Source organism: Hippocampus zosterae, chromosome 4, assembly GCF_025434085.1.
Source record: "Hippocampus zosterae strain Florida chromosome 4, ASM2543408v3, whole genome shotgun sequence".
Classification (NCBI taxonomy): Eukaryota; Metazoa; Chordata; class Actinopteri; order Syngnathiformes; family Syngnathidae; genus Hippocampus; species Hippocampus zosterae.
In genome coordinates, this window is record NC_067454.1 from 14,165,803 (window position 1) to 14,185,240 (window position 19,438).

The 19,438-nt window shown below is 38.8% G+C and overlaps 5 protein-coding genes across 8 annotated transcripts in view; all 5 read right to left on the bottom strand.

Annotated features, from left to right (window-relative positions):
* Nucleotides 1-94: 94 nt before the first annotated feature.
* LOC127599539 (cytochrome b-245 light chain) lies at nucleotides 95-2,358 on the bottom strand. Its single transcript, XM_052063555.1, has 6 exons — nucleotides 2,208-2,358; nucleotides 1,828-1,897; nucleotides 1,361-1,435; nucleotides 1,188-1,271; nucleotides 993-1,074; nucleotides 95-677 (listed from the first exon to the last, which is right to left on the bottom strand). Exons 1-6 carry the CDS (start codon nucleotides 2,263-2,265, stop codon nucleotides 489-491), a joined length of 558 nt encoding a protein of 185 aa, XP_051919515.1. The 5' UTR covers nucleotides 2,266-2,358; the 3' UTR covers nucleotides 95-488.
* An 891-nt stretch (nucleotides 2,359-3,249) lies between these two features.
* mvda (mevalonate (diphospho) decarboxylase a) lies at nucleotides 3,250-7,674 on the bottom strand. The gene is made up of 10 exons (XM_052063522.1): nucleotides 7,235-7,674; nucleotides 7,039-7,109; nucleotides 6,084-6,198; nucleotides 5,847-5,993; nucleotides 5,574-5,773; nucleotides 5,397-5,471; nucleotides 4,934-5,152; nucleotides 4,484-4,599; nucleotides 4,254-4,362; nucleotides 3,250-3,977 (listed from the first exon to the last, which is right to left on the bottom strand). Exons 1-10 carry the CDS (start codon nucleotides 7,302-7,304, stop codon nucleotides 3,834-3,836), a joined length of 1,266 nt encoding a protein of 421 aa, XP_051919482.1. The 5' UTR covers nucleotides 7,305-7,674; the 3' UTR covers nucleotides 3,250-3,833.
* A 137-nt stretch (nucleotides 7,675-7,811) lies between these two features.
* Nucleotides 7,812-12,246, bottom strand: pdcd5 (programmed cell death 5). 2 transcript variants are annotated; one of them, XM_052063563.1, is made up of 6 exons: nucleotides 12,063-12,243; nucleotides 11,267-11,307; nucleotides 10,688-10,749; nucleotides 10,461-10,552; nucleotides 8,438-8,509; nucleotides 7,812-8,363 (listed from the first exon to the last, which is right to left on the bottom strand). In XM_052063563.1, exons 1-6 carry the CDS (start codon nucleotides 12,126-12,128, stop codon nucleotides 8,319-8,321), a joined length of 378 nt encoding a protein of 125 aa, XP_051919523.1. In that variant the 5' UTR covers nucleotides 12,129-12,243; the 3' UTR covers nucleotides 7,812-8,318. The 2 variants fall into 2 exon arrangements, with proteins under 2 accessions (XP_051919523.1, XP_051919524.1); XM_052063564.1 differs by lacking the exon at nucleotides 7,812-8,363 and having other exon boundaries at nucleotides 8,474-9,897; nucleotides 12,063-12,246.
* A 761-nt stretch (nucleotides 12,247-13,007) lies between these two features.
* Nucleotides 13,008-15,572, bottom strand: uraha (urate (5-hydroxyiso-) hydrolase a). Of its 2 annotated transcripts, XM_052063560.1 has the most exons (5): nucleotides 15,412-15,572; nucleotides 15,141-15,271; nucleotides 13,545-13,680; nucleotides 13,441-13,465; nucleotides 13,008-13,337 (listed from the first exon to the last, which is right to left on the bottom strand). In XM_052063560.1, exons 1-5 carry the CDS (start codon nucleotides 15,544-15,546, stop codon nucleotides 13,267-13,269), a joined length of 498 nt encoding a protein of 165 aa, XP_051919520.1. In that variant the 5' UTR covers nucleotides 15,547-15,572; the 3' UTR covers nucleotides 13,008-13,266. The 2 variants fall into 2 exon arrangements, with proteins under 2 accessions (XP_051919520.1, XP_051919521.1); XM_052063561.1 differs by lacking the exon at nucleotides 13,441-13,465.
* A 650-nt stretch (nucleotides 15,573-16,222) lies between these two features.
* si:dkey-234i14.2 (RNA-binding Raly-like protein) overlaps nucleotides 16,223-19,438 on the bottom strand; it is a 43,306-nt gene continuing 40,090 nt past the window's right edge. For both annotated transcript variants that reach the window (XM_052063535.1, XM_052063536.1), the window contains 2 exons: nucleotides 17,965-18,113; nucleotides 16,223-17,451 (listed from right to left, as the gene is read on the bottom strand). In XM_052063535.1, the coding sequence (XP_051919495.1) occupies nucleotides 17,413-17,451; nucleotides 17,965-18,113 (188 nt within the window). In that variant the 3' untranslated portion in view covers nucleotides 16,223-17,412. The remainder of the gene's footprint in view (nucleotides 17,452-17,964; nucleotides 18,114-19,438) is intronic.

Consider the following 19,438-nt stretch of genomic DNA (forward strand, 5'->3'; position numbering starts at 1 on the left):
GGAAATTTTAACATATTGAAATTCAGGGTGTTTGCAAAAAGGGAAGGTGCAAATAACCTCATGGTTAAAAGGAGAAGTGAGACACGTTGAAATGTAGACCTGACAAAATAATGATTTATTTACATCATGTAGAGAAAACTATAGTACAAAGTATTTTTTTATGTCAAATTCACCCAAATGAATTGTTGAGGAATAGAACTACATGAATGGCTGTGTGCAACTGCATTCCAGTGGATGCAAAGCTCTAATAGATAAGGCTGAGGGATCAGAAAAAGAAAAATCACAAGCGTAGATATATAAACATCTGTAGTTGTTATATGTGATCAATTTAGCAGCTGCAATGTATGCATTGTGACATCCCCCCCCAACAAGTAACATTCACACTGTCACCGATTGATGGAACGGTTTTACCAGTAGTCACAAGGTTCACTGAACCTCTGTAAGCATTTCAGCAAAACCGCAGGATGATGAAAAGGAAACCAGTCCGGTTACTTCTCATCAATGACAGCCATGGGGTTGTCGTAAGAGGCGCCTTCCAAGTCATCAATATTTTTCCGACGCATCTCTGCTGGAGGTCTTGGCGGAGGATTCTGAGGGGGATTCTTAATGCTTGGAGCTGGTCTTCTAACTTCCACCCTTGGGAGAATGGGTTCCCAATGTTCCCCATGGATGGCCGCCTTAAATAGCAAGAAATAGGACAAAAATTTAAGAAAATAAAAACGTCAATAACCAAATGATCACCTCATGCCCAAAAGTAGATTTCAAGTAAATTTCGTTGTGTTGTGGACAAGTTGCGAAAATAATTTAGAAACTTTTTTGGCAAATGACACAAGCTGCACCTCTTCCTGGTTAGATTTCAGGTATGCAGAAATTGTCTCTATGGCTCAAGAGCCGTGCTAGGAATGAAACAATCTCTTCCTTGTAACCGTTTCTACCAACTTCCTGCATGGGCTGAATAAAATGTAAAAATACTGAAGCAATATTTGACTTACCGAGAGGTAAATGAGGCTGGCGATACCAAGGCAGACACATCCTAGGACAGTTGCAAGTATAAACCCAGCAGGAATACATAGCCTGGGAAACAGACGGAAGTCGTTATTTCGGTCCATGTAGCAACACAATAGAGAAGTCTTTAATTGGAAGGAATGCTGTCAAGCATAGAAAAGCGGCTATGTCTTTTAACTCACGCAGCATGTAAAAATGCTCTGACGTAGTAGTTCCTTGTCAGAGGCCCGAAAGCTTTCACACACACAGTCAAACCATACTGCCACCTGAGAACAGAACATTAGGAGAGAATGAGCATTAACCACTCCCCAATTTTGACCTTAATGTGATTAATTGATGCAATAGCATCACTTACTTTCGTTCCACACCTGTGCCCTTTGCCCTTCTGCTTCTCGGGTACTCCAGCAAACACACAAAGAGGCCAGCAGCACTGCACAACACTGTCAAGGCTTTGCTAACATCCAGGTTTGCCAACATGTATAAATACATAGGAATTAAGCCTCCTGGACATACATCACCTCATGGACTCTGACATTATTGAAGTAAACTAAAGGGAAGGACACTGAGTATATGGCTACAAACTTGTGACTTCTTTAAATTGATAACAGTAGCTAATCACCATTTTATCATATTTCTGCAGCAGCGTAGACATCGATTTGGTATACCTATACAGTATAAAAGCTATCCAAGTCACAAGCAAACGTAATTTAGGTTAAAACTGATGAGGACATTCCCGGTCTATAAAATGAACATTTTCACAAAGAGACAAAGTGAGTTAAATACCTTTACGCTAGAGGTGCTTGATGAAATTCCAAAGGATACATAGCATAGGCAGCAAACTGCCACCCTCTGAACAGCCCTGCCACCCCTACAATGCCTCCGGTAAGGAGAACTGCAAGAAGGAAGTAGGAAGATGCTTATCACATTCCAGGCCACTCATTAATCTACAAAAACAAATGAATACTTGAGTAACAGTGATTTGAATTAAGAAAAAAAATGGGAAATTGGAATTTAAATACTGGCAAGATTTGTTTGTTATTTAAAACTTTTGGAATTTAAATACTGCTAAGATTTGTTTGTTATTTAAAACTTATCAAACCAATAGCTACAGAAAATAGTGGCAACTCGTATCATATCCGAATAAGTAAACTAAAATCAAATGAAAAACAGGATCAAGTCGATGTAAAAGTAGATGAACTTACTGAGTCCAGCAGCCAGAGCCTGCTCATTGGCCCACATAGCCCACTCGATCTTCCCCATGTTGGCTTCGGTGCAACCTCAACGAGGAAATGTTTTCTCTGATGTGAAATGAGCCCAGACAGCTGGAAATAAAGTAAGGCTCGAGACTACCTGAGACACGCCCCCTTCACGTCATTTTCGGTGTCAACGTCGTCATAGATGAGTGATGCATTTATGTCCGTGAATCCACCTTTTCGCGAAAAAAGTTTTATTTTACTTCAAATAAAGTAAATGCTTACAATGAAAACGTTTTATCGTGGTTTCCTACTAACATGAACAGAAAATGGCAGTAAAATAAGTCCTTCAGTGGTAATATACTGGTTTTAGTCTTCTTTTATCATTACACCACCCTTAAAATGAGGTCCATAAGACGCATTGTATTAGCCACCGAAATGTAAAGAAATTAACAAATAATTTAATTGGTGGTGAGAGATAAGTATCCCGAACTACAATTAAACAGAAACAGTGGTTTTCGTCTATTTCTTGTAACTTTTTGATACAAGAAATATCCATCCAATTTGGAGAAGGTGGCGATGATTGATGGGAATCTGCACCGTCCAACCGGGACAGGTCCTGACCAACATGGAATGTGTTGATCTGCAGCGCTCCATTTAATTTCAATGAGCTTTCATGCCGTTTTGACTAACACTGTACAGCACCATACTATACAGTGTTATAAAGTTGCCCCCTTGGCATCCACTGCAGCCTGGTATTCTTTGCACGATGCTTCTAATGGGGATTCTTCTATGCCAACCTTAACTTCCCACCCAAAATTGAGTTTTCCCTTGCTCAAGTGGAGGACAGACAAGATTTTTAATTTTCATGAACTGTGGGCTGGTGAAGCCGTGTGAAGCTGTTTTGAAATTAGGGACTGTATGATTAATTTGATTTATACTGAAAGTAACCAACATTAAAAAAAAAACATGTTTAACAAACAAAGGTATTTTTTTTTGTGTGAGCAGAGTCATTCAGTCAGCAACAGCCAAGAATGACCCCTATACAGTGTTCACAAATAAACCGCTTGGTTTCTTTTTAATATACTGTACTGAAGGCACCTGGGTGGGTTTTATTGCATTTGTACTTGTTCATAATGTACAATTTAACCCTGCCACATTTGCGAGCATCTGATCCACTATTTTTAACACAGAAATGATCTGAATTACAGAGTAACAGTGTCAGTAAAACATTCGTACAATACTGTCTTTAATTTCAGTGTAAGACAATGTTTTCAATGACATGATCAGATCTCCGCACTGTAGATTATATAATCATATCTAATTTAATAGCGTTGCTTAAATAGCGCACATTTTATGGTTTTCAATGACATGATCAGATCTCCGCACTGTAGATTATATAATCATATCTAATTTAATAGCGTTGCTTAAATAGCGCACATTTTATGGTTCAATGCCTTGTGAAAATGAACGAAAATGGAGTTTTGTTTTCGATCAAAGCCTACCGTACATAACTCATCATTATTCAACATTTCAAATTAGTACGATAGAAAAAGAGCACACAAAACAGTTTAAAATATAAGACAATGTGATTGCTAAAGGAAGCATCAAAATTGTAATGTGGCAATAACTCAGCTATAGAGTTGCGGTGATATCGCCGTCACAGTTTTTATGTCTGTTTCTGTTATGTGAATCCTGCTTAACAGTGTTCTTAGGTAACCCATCAGGTCCAAGCAGATGCTGCGTGGGATCCTTCACAACACAAGGACCTGGGCCAGGCTTTGAAACAACAACAAAAAAAAAGTTAGGTCATTCAGGAAAATGATTGAATCTATAGGGATAGTGTCAATGTTTTGATGTAAAATGTCACAATACACCAAACAATTTTGAGTAGCTTCAGTAAATTTTGTTGACAAACTTGAGACTATACTAATGTGACAAAATCACTCACTTCTAGGGTACGTTTTGAAATCATCCCTAGATTAAACTACGGAATTTCAACCAGCAATAAGCGTGACGTGGGTGTGACTTAGGTATGCGTGTGTACATATATACCTTCGTGCTGATAATGTAGCTAATTCCTTTAGGCATGGGCTCTAATCCAATGGCCTGTTTCAATTCCTCAGAAAGATCTGCATGAGGAACTGGAAGACCTTTTATAAACCTACACAAAAGGAAGTTACAGGACACACTCTAAATGGGATACAAGCAACACCATTGTCATAAACATTAAACACAAAAATCATTCAATGTAGGGACATAATAATTGACAATTGTCTACTCACTCGCCACCATTGGTCAACGGAGGGAAGAAATGTCGGACTGCTTGAATAAAGTCAGAAATGTACTGCTCTAAAGTGAATATCACGGCATTGGGCCCGGCATCAAAGGTGTAGGCTACCTACAGGAATACACAGACTATCACATACAATGAACACCACACAAGTTTCACATCCTCACAACATCATGTCAGAAAATACAGCTGCACAGTACATGCACACACATTCACCGAATAGCAACGACAAGGAAGTTAGACAAGTGGGGTATTTGGTAACAGCAGCCATCTAAATTACTTATGATTTGTATATTTTCATTGAATCGTATTCAAGTTTTAGTACACGTCACACTAAAAGCAATCGTGAAAAACTGTACTCTTGTGTTAAAACATAATTCTATCAATTGTCTCCAGCGTGGTGACGTTTCTTTGGAAGATGTCCGGCCGCAGTGTTGCTCACCCTGGTCAGCCCGTAATGACTGTTGTATCGATGGACCAGATTGATGACCTGATGAGATACGCTGTTGAGGTAGAATATAGGAGGGTATGTGTCCAGGCAGGTGGCATGAAACTGGTTACTGTCCTTCATGGTGAGTTCAGCGAATGCAGTGAAGTCTTTCCCACGCACTGCTTTAATCATCTCAACCATACGGTCTGGGACGACAGACTCGGCACGATGCTACAAAACACAGAATTTTATAGGTTATTTCATCTTGGACGAGAGTCCAATGTGCTATCTCTGTAGCATATAGACCATGTTTTTATCAAGTGTAAATTCAGTTTAGCCAGTCCAGGACAGGTTAGTCACATTGCCAACCTTCACAACTTTTATGTTTTTCCCACAAACTGAGCACTGAATCCAAGTGAACTTGTTGAAAATTAAGTATAGAAATATGGGTGTGTGCTGAAGTTAAAAAAAATACCTTTAAGAGATGACTTGTTTGCACACTAGTTTGCATGCCAGAGGTGCTGCCTACATGTTTCCGCTCAGCACTGGCCTGTCAAACAAATACAGACGATTGTCTTGAACTGGCATAACTTGTATTGTTGCCCCAACCCTCCCTTCTTCAACCTCCTGCAAAGGAGTCCCACATTCATACCACAAGCACGAGTATTCTCAGCGCAGGCCAATGAGTCTCTGGCTCCACCTGCTGGGCAAGACTATCCTTGCCGTCACTCTGATTCCCCATGAGCCACTGGACAAATCCCCCGTACATACTTCTGCACGCACTGCCTGAACCTTGACGAGCCACTCCAGACAATTCCCCTTCTACACCAAACGCTTGAGCCAGTGTGTATACTGGAACAAAAAGTGGAGAAACAGTGTTTAAGGGGCTTTAAATAGTGATGTTGAATGCAAATCAGCAATGTACCCAAACAAGCAAATCCTGCTGCGGATGAAGCAAGTCCAGCTGCAGTGGGGAAATTGTTGATGGAACAGATGTGAACTTTGTAAGACAAACAAGTTGAATCCAAACCGGGATCATCATCGTTACGTCTTTTCCTGGCAAGACGTCGAACTACAGACAAAGGATACACAGATGTAAGAATCCTTCATTGTGTTAAGCTATTATATTATACTGTATTGGTAAGCAGTTTAAAAAGCACACTCTCTCTCAGACAGGACTGTAGTCTTGGATGGTTGATATCCTCCTCCTTGCCGTTGAGCCATAGTCGATCTTCTTCAAAAGATTTACTGGTGGCCACTGTTGTGGTTGTTTTCAACTGAAGATGGAAAATACAATACACAATTGCTTAACAAATGCATTTGACCACCATCCAATCTAAGGTTAATGGCACAGCTGTCAACAACTAACACCAATAATGATAGATTGTGTTTTTTGGAAATGCTTGATTAATTTCTTCTTGTCTGAGAAGCCCACTGAGCCACCTCAAATTTGTGTCAACATTTGAAATGAGTTTGAATGTCCTTATACCTGCCCAAACAGTTAAAAAAATATCAATTCGTCCATTATCTGAGCAATCTACATTAAAGCATGTCATCATGCCCCATTGTCTCTTCAAGACATGTGGTGTAATAAATGTGTTAAGTAATGTATGAAAACATACATTTATATCCAGCAGGATAAGAGTGAGGGGTCCAAGAAAGTTAAAATCATAATGTACAGTATGTTGTAGTAGTCTTTTATGATAGCAGTAATTGCATGCACATTTTTTTTCATCAGTTCTGGTAAATTTAGAGTTTAAAACTCTCACTCGTGACTTGGGTTCCTCTGCACGTTGCAATTAATGGGATATAAATGAAGGACCAACGCAAGTATATTCACAGGATAATGTTGCTCTGTCTTGTGAATCTCATTTACAGTACATACAAAGAGGAACCGACCAATTCCTGCAGTATTACACATGCGATTTTACATGTCTGTGATTCTCGGACAAACTTGAAAATAAGTATTAATTTCTTAGTGTGGCAGCTTGACATGTCCTATTTTTTAATACCTGTATGTCTGATTTGATTGGCTGCCTTAAAATCGAAGTCTAGAAAATGTTTAGTCAATCAACTGTATTTTTTAATGTTTGCTTTGTTTATTTTGTTTTTTTTACCTGATCTTGATGAAGCGTTACACTCAACGATGAGTTAATGGGTAGAATTAGGTCCTCGTGTCTCTTTCCCCCTGAAAACATACATTTACATCATTTAATCGAATGCTAAAACATTGATAGTAGAATACAATCCGTTAAATTTAAAATTACAACTGTACAATAAACTGATTTTTCCGAAGTGAGCCAGGGTACTTACAGTATTTAATAACCGCAATATTCACGGGAGCTGTGCATGTGTGTGTGTTCTCCATGCTATCCTCGGGCATATTTATTTTTCTGCAAATCAGTTTGTAAAAGTCCTTCTATACGTATTTTAAAATGCGTTTAGCAGCAGTTAGCTAACTTAACATGATTGTCAACACCGAGCCACCGTGATCGAGTTCATGATTGGTTGATGGTGAACACGTGGCCAAACGTGTAACCAATCAGAATTATGCTCTAGACGCAACAGGATGAGTAGCCAATGGGAGATTATCTGGCCACACTGGTGCGAAAACGGCCCATCAAACCATCCCACTTACCGGTACTCTGAATTGTGAATTACATATTACTATTGCGGTGAAACAGATAGCATCACAGCATATTAATTTGGATGATTGTACTACAAGTAACAAAGAGGACATTAAATTCTGATCAACAGTGGCGTTACTGTATATCAAAAATGCAAGTCCAAAATTTAATATCGTGGTTATAATTTACAACCTTGGTTTATATGTATTTAATATAAAGCATGTGCCCTGCCTCTCATGCTGAATGATCTGAGATAGGCAAACTTGCAGAATGCAGAAAAGAAACATTTTTTATTGTTTTTATTTTGTGTAAACATGTACGAAACATGATTGCAAAAAGAAGACCAATGGTTCTGGCCCGGGCACGAGAATAATGAGTTGTAATATAAGTACACATCATGTGCTGTTTTGTTTTGTTTTTTTCCCCAAGATTCTGTGGATGAATTTTTGAAACCGTGAAGAAAAGAATCTCATGAAAATTGAGCAGGAGAGTAAAACAGTCATGTGTTGTCAAGAATTCAAAAGGAGTAACGCAAATGTGAAATGAAACCACAACCAAAAATATTTGACACTGTGTGCATGCTATCAAACACCTCTCAAACCATTTAGTCAATTTCATCTCATTGTTCTCCCCTTCTGCGGTGTAATATCCAGAGAGACACTATGAAAAGTGTGGCAATTTAGGGTGCTAGCAGGAACACGATGGTCAAAGAGTTCCTGTGAAACACATCGCCTTCACTTCCCGGTTCATTCAACAGGTCCAGTTGTGAGTTAATCATCTTCCTCATCCGAATCCATCACCCTCCGCCTATTGAACTAAGAAAAAAATTGTTTGGATAAATTAGGTCCGAGTTGTTGAGATTAATCTGTCACCTATTAGTGGAACATACTTTGACTGTAGTTTTTTTCTCTGTTTGCTTGCTGACTTTTTCTAGGATCTCAACCAAGCCCGAATCAGAAATCTGGAAAGAGGAAAAAATAATTGTATTTACAACACAGTGGTTATAGCGTCCTTAACCAAGTTGATTAATTCTGGGGAAAGATCAACAAAAGAAAATAATATATTCTTGTCTGTGGAGTAATAAATCTGGTTTGGAACCCCCCCCCCCCACCCCACCACCACATGGTCTGAGGAAAAAACAAAGTTGCTGTCGGGCTGAAACCTCAGTTCTCCAAAATTCTGAAATAATAAAAACAATAATAGAAGACACCTTTTAAAAATAATTAAATACGTTATTTTTAAAACCTCCAAATATTTCAACATTTTAGCTCATCCAATAATTTGTAAAAATCCCATTCCCACAAGGGCAGAGCTGGGCGATATGACGATTGATACCGCGAAAATAGTACCACTTCTCTCCTATCGCGCCTTTTGTCACATGTCTTCTTTTGTTTCTTCATGTTTCTTATGTTGGATTACAACAAACGGCGAAGAAGAACGACAAAAGCAGCTTGAGTTTATGGAGAAAAGGTTTCACTCACTCTGCTTGTATCATGGAGCTGCCACCAGGTGACAGACTGTACAGCAAACTCGGCAAGTTACTGCACAAAATGAAATCTAACAGTTAATGAAAATTAATAAATAAGATTTTAATCAATTTCATCTGAGTCACTGATGGTGTAATGCAGGGGTGCCCATTTCGCCAATCCTGATCGACCGGTAGATCTAAGACAGGTCCCAAGTAGATCTGAGGAGTGTCGAGGAGAAAAAAAACAGCCATTTGTGTGTCTTTGTACATGTTAGTAATATATTTTTTGTGTTAATGTACGCCGCACCCTAATCACCCTATCAGTCTCATTTTCAATAAATAAATAAATAAATTAAATTAAGCAGGTAAATCTTGAACTTACGGTGGCGCGTGATTACGTCACCGGAAGTTGTTAGCGCTCAGCAGTCTGCAACTGCATCTTATAATCAGAGCTGTTACGCTATATGTTTTATCGTCATTATTCTCATTCAGAGTTTTTTTCGTGTACAATTCACCGAGGGCACGGGCAAAGAATAGGATAAAAGTGCATCACATGCCTCAGTTTCAGGCTGTTTCTCATCATGGTGTGCGTGCGTATATGCCGGTAAGGGGCGATCCCGGGAGGTTGGCTGATCAAAAAGTAGATCTTCAGTCCAAAAAGTTTGGGCACCCCTAGTGTAGTGGTACGCTCGCCTGGCTTGTGTGTGGGCAGCGTGGGATCAGTTCCCACTCAATGAAGGAGAGGATGTGGGTGTGAATGATTGGTCTTCACTCGATGTGCCCTGCAGCTGACTGACGACCAGTTCAGGGTGTAATCAACCTTCCGCCCGAAGTTATCTGGCATAGGCTCCAGCAGCCCTCGCAACCTGGTTTAGGATAAACTGTGTTGAAAATGAATGGATGGATGAATCGTCTGAAACATTTTTTATGGTTCCTATTTTGAGTGATATCTATCTACATTTGTTTAAATATGTAGGCTACTGTACCTCTTCTGTTTACATTTGCTCATTTTATATTACACCAGCACTAGAAGAACTTCTAATTTGATACAGGTCGGTTTAATGTAACCTCAAACTTAAGTGAGAAAAAGCGGGCAGTCGTAGTGCGTTGTAACTTTTTTTTTTTTTTTTTTAAATAGAATAATGGAAAATATCTCTAAAGTGGTATATCATAATCATAATAGAAAATGGCCTATGTAGTGATGGAATATATTTTCTATTTTGCCCAGCCCTGAACAAAAGTATTGATTGTTGAAAAATAAAAATTGAACTTGACCAAATTTGGAGTTCTGCCCGACAGCAATGAAGGAATTACAATAAATAAGATATCCTTTATTTGTCCCACACTGGGGAAATTTACAGCCTCCAGCAGCAAGAATGTAGGCAGAAAGAAGAAAGAAAAAACAAAATACAAATACATTACAAGCTTTAGCTCATTTACGTACCTTCCCTGCTAGTGAACCATACTGTGCCATTTGAATGAGATAATCCTCAACTGAACGGACTTTCTCCGGCTTTACCAAAGCAAGCCTGTTCACTGTAGGAAAAGGGGGGGGAGAAGATAAAAACATAGTCATGAATGAGAGACACAAACAGCTGTATCATCAACACAGAGAGGCAAACAACAAATTTAACATTGAAAGGATGTTATTAGTTTATGGAAGTGACGTACACCTGGCACGAGCAGACTGGTCGAGAACTTGGGATAATATGGAGTTCCTCATCTCTGTCTCTCTGTGAATCAAACACTTCATTTGTTTAACTACATACGCAAACATAGCATTTTGAAATGTCTATTTTAAAACAATGTTACTATTCCACAATTATTTATGACATAATAACACCAACTCAAATGTGAACTCTATTGAGGAGTATTAGGGACACGAAGAAAAATAATTCTCGGGGCATGAATCAATCGGAACTGCACTGCTCTAGCATTCGAAGACATACTAAGACATTTTGCTCCTAATTAGAGCAGGCTTCACGCATATACGATCACTATAATGCAATTGCACTAAAATCTCCACTTTTGTTAGGTTTAGTGTTTTGAATAAGTATGTAATTATATTAGGCAATGAAAACATGGCAGGACTAGTGGAGAGATGGCAACAGCTTGTATCGTTGTTTGGGTTTGTGTTGACATCTTGATCCTGACAATCACACTTATTTTTTCATCTTCGGTGTGCCTATAACTCCTTCGTAATTTGGATTGGTTATTTCATGCACTGTAAGGTAATCTTTATTATGTCACCTTTGTTTGGCCTCCTCTCCTTGCTGATTCTTTGCGGAATCCTGAAGCAACAGAGCACATAATTACTATTTAAACATTCCGCGTAGAAGATGAAAATACAGTCAACACTTGGTTATTTTTACAATTTATGATTGTACTTTGAGTCAAGCTCTAAAAATTGACATTAGATTGTAGAATTCACAGGCGTTGGACATTGCCTGCATCTTATAAAAGTGTACTGACAAGTTGAAACTTTTGTTGCGACTCGGTGCTGTATTATTTAAGACGCATATAATGCAAGGTTATATGCTGATCATCATTTAATTTTAAAACAACATATCACGAGTGGGAGTGCATCAGCACTTTGTGTATTACGTTTATGCAGCAGAATATCTGATGGAAAAATCAAGGGAGCTCTTCGATCTAATTCCATGCTACAAGCTTGCATTTTAAAACATTGTTTGGCTTGCAATATTGTGTTGAAGGACTCGTATATTTACTGGTAAAAAGCAAGACGCTATTAGCGTTTCAAGTTACAGTCCCAGTATGAGAGGGGTATGCACTGTCATGTTGACAGCAATCTAGCTAGCAACTTTCTAAAGATTCACTGAATACGACCATATCGTAAACTTCGCATATTATACTTGACGTCCACTTTGCGTCACTTTCACTTTATAGTAACACATTTCGGCGATGTGACAGCTCTATTTTACTACAATCTAGATGAAGGTTCAGTCAAACTAGCAAGCAGCCTTGCTTTCTCAGCAACTCCTTTTTAGGGAGCTAACGCGCTTCCAAGACACTCTTTTGTCCTTACGCCGTGCTTTGCCTGGAGTTCTGCCATTCGTTGCCGTCTAATTGCCTCTAACTCGTCGTCTGCCATGGTTTTGATAGCGTAGACCGAAAATGGTAAGAAATTGTAAACTATATGCACGCTACAATGGGATCGCGGGCGAGGCCGTGGCTAGTTCAGGGGAGTGTAATCAACCCCGAGAACCGATCACCTACAGGCTAAAGCTATCGAACACAGAGCTTCACTCATCCATCCATCCGTTTTCTAATCTTTTAGCCTCACGAGGGTCGCGGGCAGACTGGAACCGACAGAGCTACACCCATTTACTCTTATGAAGAATTTAACGACGATATCTCCAAAAACCTAAAGTACAGGTATGGAAATACAACAATCCAATTAAGTGCAATAAAAAATAAAGAACAATTACAGGGTAAATTAAAATGTCGTTACTATGTAAGGTAAACTTTTGCTTTCGTGATTAATTGTAACTCTTAAAGTGAAATTTAAGCTCATTTCCCAACTCATTAAAAATACTCAGCATGGCATTTTTTTGTCACCTGTGAAGCGTGCCCCCTCTCAAACTGGAAGCAACTCCTCTTCGATGAAATGTTCACTGCATACAAGTTCCTGCCTGCTTGTCCTCCAAAAATCTTACCTCAGTACATTATTTTTCAAAATTTGTGGAATGACATGCAATTGTGCACATTTTTTGCTGTTTCTGGTCGATCCCTTGTAAATTTTGAGCAGCCAGTTTGCAGGTTAAGTCTCATTGGATCTAGCATGGACGTACTCGTGGGTTGAAAATGTGGCCATAAAAGACATGAAGACATCAAATGTAAGAGCAGCAAGCACACACCTGCAGATTTGTTTTCCTTGTTATTTTTGGGCTCTCACATTTTGAAAATCGATATACATCCACACTGCATCAGTCATCCGGCTTACAAAGGAAGACATATAACAGACAGCATGTACAGTACCATGTTTAATAATCTGATTCTCATCTAAAACACACATGAAGTGGATTTAAATTATGACACCTAAATGCATCACTACATATCCATAACTTAATTTAAAAGACTAATACTGGTTGTGACACCCTATTCTTGGAATGAATACAAGTATGTTTGGCACATTTGTGTGGAATGGCTATAAAACACATGTCACTCAAATGAGATGAATGTTTCCAAGACAGAGAAAGACACTTGGACTCTAGCTCCCTCTGTACGTACTATACGAATACTGACTCAAGAGCAGAGGTATGTGGTACTTTTGGTCCGGGTCGCTTATCGTGAAGACAATCTGAAACAAAACACAATGCAAAAGTATTCAACTGGCACGGTAATTATGACAGTCAGTAATGTTAAATATGAATTAACTGCAGCAGAAATGTGGTAAAAAGTACCAGAAATGAGGATGTTTATGCCTTCCTATTACAGTGGTCACATCATTGAAAACAATGAAAGAGATTGGTTATTCAATGCACATTCATTCAAAAGCAAGTCTCACCTCAGCATATGGGTAAAAGGAGGGCTCACCCATACTTTCCCAATACCGAGCGGTTTCAAATCGCAATTTGTACACACCACACAGAAATTCCTGTTTTGTGATGAGTCCAGGGAAACGGCCATCAGCATTTGTGTGCCTGTTTAAACAAAAGTTACAAAATAATGTTGGATTTTATTCTTGAATATTATGATTTCATCTTGACTACAGACATCACAAGAGAAACATTTACAAATAAAATTAATGTCCATTTCTTTCTAGACCAGGGGTGTCAAACTCATTTTTGTCAAGAGCCACTTTAAAGTTAAGTCTTCCCTCATAGGGCCGTTACGACAGTGAAACGAAATAAATGTTTAATCGTCTCATTGTATCATTACTTCTACACAACAAATTTGTGTCTTACTAAGTTTTGAAATCACTCAAGTCAACTATAGTACAGTAGTTTGTTCAAGTAAGTGTAAACAGGGTAACAAAATTACTGCAAGATCTCAACGTTATTTATTACTCCTGACAATTTGACATTTTGATATAGATTTTAGCAAGGATCATGTCACTTAAAATACATAATTTGCTTTCATGGGCCATATAAAATGATGTGGCGGGCCGGATCTGGGCCCCAGGCCTTGGCTTTGACACCTGTGTTCTAATCTAGACCATCATGACTTCTCAATTAGATGTATGGATTCTATTTTATTTAAGGTTATGGTTATTTTGTTTCTGCTATACAGATTGATCTAGAGTGTGTGTGAAAACTCGACGATAAGGTACCTGACCTCCCCCCTAAAATTTTCTCAACGGATTTAGACGATTCACAAAAATGATCAATTTAAGAAATAAAACGGCGGATTTCTGCGTATCTGCGGAAAATTGCCATCCCTCGTGCACAGAGCTTCTGCGCTCACGCCAATATTGGTTACCTAGATTTTGAAATATACTGTATCAATTTGTGGTTTATATCCTTTTTATTGATTAGATATGCAGTACCTCTTTGCGACATCAAAATCTGCCTTCAGTATAGTACATTGGACAGCATAATAGATGCCTGGAGCGACTGGCCAAAAGGTTTTGGTTGTGGCATGGTGAAGGTTTGTGTGTGTGTGTGTGTGTGTGTGTGTTATCCTCTTAGCCCCACAATATGTATATTCCTGGTTTGAAACCCTGAACCAAGTTTGAATTCCTAACTGTAGTTTAAAAGCATGATTTGAAGCCCTAATCATAGTTCAACGCCCTAACCCGAGTTTGAAATCCTACTTTGGAACCTAAACTCTATTTTAAACCATAAATTGAACCTAAATTAGAACTCTCAATCGAAACCTTAACCATAGTTTGAAATCCTAATTTAAAACCCCAACTATAGTTTCAAACCCAAATTTGAACCTATAACCCAAATTTAAAACCCCAATTGGAACTCTGACGGTCACAGAAGTAAACAATGTGGGAATGCTAGCATTGCTCACATCTTAAAAAGACAAAACATTTCAATTCCACTTCCTACTCATGGGGCAGGGTAGGAGGATGACACCCTCTGTGATTGGCTGGTGGCTCCGGCTCACTTGCAACCCTCGTGAGGACAAGAAAATGGATGGATGGATATTTTACCCGGCGTTAATCAACAGCCACGTTTCAGTTGAGTGGTCCAGTCGATGTAGGCTAAGGGCGATGTTGGCCACGGGAACCCCCTTGGCAGTGTTCAGCACGTGTGTGGTCAGAGGACTCGCCATTACTCTGATCTACCAGACAATCACCTTATTAGTTCGGTAAAATATAGTTCCAGACATGAAATACTTTAAAGAATACGTTCTAAAGGAGGTAATCCATTTGCAAAGAGTGTCAAAAAATGATCTTTTTGTGAAGCACACAATTTGCTTACCTTATTTTCAGGAAAAATATGGCTCTTGAGTTGCTGTAACCTGTTTGCACTCATGTGCGCTGATGAATACAATCGCAGGTTGTCTTTCATTCGCCAGCAACGAACTGGTTGTGCGAGTAATAAGCTCCTCCTCATATTTGCTTGCAGCACTTTGTACTTTGTCAGAATTTGGCAAAGTGGGCAGTTCTGTTGCTGAACCACGTGAAGAGGAGCATAATTATCTCATTTTAGGCTTACCTCGTTGTTTTATGTGTTGTGTATTTACAGTATATACTGGAATGATTTTTAAAAAATGATTTTGACAACCAAAACGTAATCAACGGATTCCTTCTGGATGTCAATTATGCAATGGGTGACGTCAGTTCTCGCGTGTTGTGCTCTCGGGGTCGTTTCATGGATATCGGATGCCCTCTTATTTTGGCTCAAGCTTTCATCTAAAATCGTGTTTTACTGAGTGACTCCCCTTTTAGTCTTTGTCTCGGCCGTCTTTGTTCAAATTGTTTTTGTTATTTTGTTGTTTTTGATATATCCGCAGAAAGATGCAAATAAGATAAGAAGTACAGTGCTTCAGAACGATGCACAATCAATGTGTGTGTCTCATTACAAAAAAACACATTGCTACAGTTTTATTTTTAGGGGATAGGCTGGAACAGACGCATTTACATTCATTGCAATGGGGAAAGATCATAGAATTGTGTTGAGTTACAAGCACAGTAATACAATAAATGAAACTCGTATATTGAGGTATCACTGCACTGCATGCCATCATATGCCCCTCATCAGTGAAATAAAAACACACTCCCATGACCTGTGTAGTCAATATGAAAATACCTTTACTAGTGACAATGAGTATTTTCCACTTGGCTCATCTGAATAATGGCGACAAAATACATGTAACACCATATAAGTTATAATAACAGTTGTTTTCTGTACAGATTTTTTTGGTACAAAATAAAGCAAAAGTGAAATTAGACAGTTGAACACTTACAGTTAACTTTACAATAATGCACAAAATTACACACTGACCTGGGTCACAGAACTTTGACGCGACTGTGCCAAAGTCACAGTGTAGGAGAGTTGTAGCATTTTCATAATTCTTTAAAAATATGAAAATGACTCCAAACTGGCAGATACTAATACATACAGAATAACAGAATTGCCCTCTTTGTTGAGTACCGGTAATTGCCATGTGAGTGACTCATCTCTATAAATTATTTGCACTGTGAGATTCAATACCTAAATGTATGGCATGTGCGTTTGAGTGACGGAGAATTAGTTTCCATGTAAACAGTACATTCATACTGCATTTTGAAAATACTAAGTTTGTGAGGCGCACACATTATTTAAACATCATGTGTTCCTCATTCAGTTAAATGGACTAACGTCTAAACTGAGGACCCTTTTAAATCATTCTTTTTCTGTCCTTGCTCAAGTAAAACCCACGAGACAGCAGAAACATTCTTGTCCGTTTAGCCACGCAAAAAATTGCCATGTATGATCTTGCCTGACATGTTCAACGGCATTCAAAAGAAGGCTTAAATGATTGTGATAAACAGAAATTAGAACCAGATTATTTTGACGTTCTTACCAGGGGATTCCAATACCTCATTTGGATTAACGCTGCGTTACTTTATTTGGGAGCATTAGTGTTCATGTAAATACAGTGGCACAGCACAATAGGAATGCAAACGGTTGCAGGATTCTGCCTCCAGCTGTCTTTCACAACTACCAGTACAATACAAATAATAAGATTTAACTCCTTCCGGCTCAGTCCATCCTAAAACATCTTCTCTTTTGCATGTATGAATATATTTCCATTTGTGTTGTTGCTTTTTTCCCCCTCTAAAATACAGATATAGCTGCAGAAACAAGTCAAATTTACAGTGTTGTTTGATATGTGCACTCCCAGTGGAATAAAGATATTGGCTTGATCATTTGCTGTTCTCTTCCACAACATTTGTTACTCCATCTGTGTCTTCTGCACTTTGTTCTCTTCAATCCTCATATTTCTTCCTCAAAGTCTGAGCTGTGATTGTTCATCTGCCACATAAAACAAAAATAAGCTTTATGAAACGGCACACTCAGAATGACTTGAGTGAAAACAGATTACGCGGTGGTGTTGAGACTATGCATTCAGAACGTTTCCTTAATTTCCTTGAAGTCCGTTTTCTATGCTGCTTCTTCTGTTTGGGCTTGTGGAGAGCTGGACTTGAGCAAAAGGTGGATTGCTCACTAAATCACAGGGCACGTATTGTAGAGACAGACAACATTTCACATTCACACTAAGTGAGAATTAAAAAACATGCTGTAACACCGTCAGTGATGACCTTAATAGACCTCAAGTTATTGAAATATTCGAAACGCAGAAACCAGCTCAATATAACTCAATGGATTTACCATAAGTGTATACCCAAATGAAAGCCACAAAACCGGATTTAGTTATTTTGTTTTCTATCTTACAAATTGTTCCATGAGGATATGGAATCCTGTCACCAAACAAAAAACACAAGGACATTAGAATTATGATGTCTCATCGGATTTGTTTTCATTTACCATATGGTGGTTTTCATTGGGCCCTCTCGGTACTGCGGTCTCCCTGTGGATTTGATGGCGGGAGCTGGGTGGGGAGAGGGAAGAAAGGGAGTGCTCTGGACTGCTGGCGTACAGCGAGCAAGATGGACTATCCTCCCTCAAAGAGGAGCCTGCCAAGGAACAGGGAAAACCTTCAAACGTGAAACTATGGCTGGAAAGGAAGCCATAGTCTGTTTTGGGGGTTTTTTTGTGTGGCGGTGTGAAACGCTGAATAATGTACAGTATTGTTTGTATGTTGCTCCATCAAGAAATGGGCTGAGTGACAGATTGTAGATAAATGTACATTGTGCAGGCGCCACAACAAACATGTGAGATGTGACTTTCAAATAACTATGACAACGTTGAAGGTTAATGTCAAGTGAAGAGCCAAATAAGTGGGTATACGTAGGCTACATGGTAAATACAAACTCTTGTCGAGTCTAATATTTTGACATAAACATTGCCTGATCAAGAAAAAAGAAAAATAGTAAAATAGGTAGTTTGAACTTGCCAAATAGTTAGCCCACACTAAGTGTTATAATTGTTCCGTTTCATAAATACATGTTTATCAATAACTCACAAATAGTTCATCCATTATTATTAATACATTTTAAAAAGATGGAAAACTAGGGGTTGCATTTTTTTCTGAATGTTGTTGTAACATTGGCAGACATGTTGGTGTCAATTGTCAGCCTAAGAGTGTAATTGCCCGATCCTTTTTGAGCATTTTTGGAAAACAAGAAAACAGATAAAAGATAAAACAAGTTGAATAAATCTTCAAAAGGAGAGACCGTTTACATGTAAAAGGGTAATTCTCCAATTCCTTTTGAACGTTTTTATTAACAAAATCATATCAAAACACAAGACGAGTTTAGTTGCCTTGACTCAGCATTTGTGAAAGGCTGAGAATCATCGTATCTAGAAACATTGCAAGCATTTTGATGTTTTTCATTGATATGGATAACCACCACCACTAAAGCAAAAATCTGAAGCCTTCACGGCAATGGCAGCGTCAACCATCACAATAATTTTGAAGCTGTTATTTTTAGGGTAAAATTTGACATATTTTTGCTTGGATTGAGGTGCAGCATTTACAGTAAACGTGAGCTATTCAGTTGACACACAGACACAAAATATTTTAGTATCAGTCGTTATTTGACTAAATAGTCCTACTTGAAACCAAGCTATCTGCCTTCAGCGCTGAATCGTCATTAACGACTCATTAAGATGAAGTATTTAGTTTTGGCAACCAGTTCAGGGTGTACCACGCCAACCGTTCGAAGGCAACCGGGACATGCTCCAGCACTTCCGCGAAGTTAAGTGGATCAGATAGCGGATGGATGGATGTTTTTTTTAATGAGCCCAATGAGCCAATTTCTTCAGAAGCATATTCGTGTCCCGACGTGGCTATAATGTCTTCAGATGTCCACACGAGGACAGCAACAGCTCTCGTGTG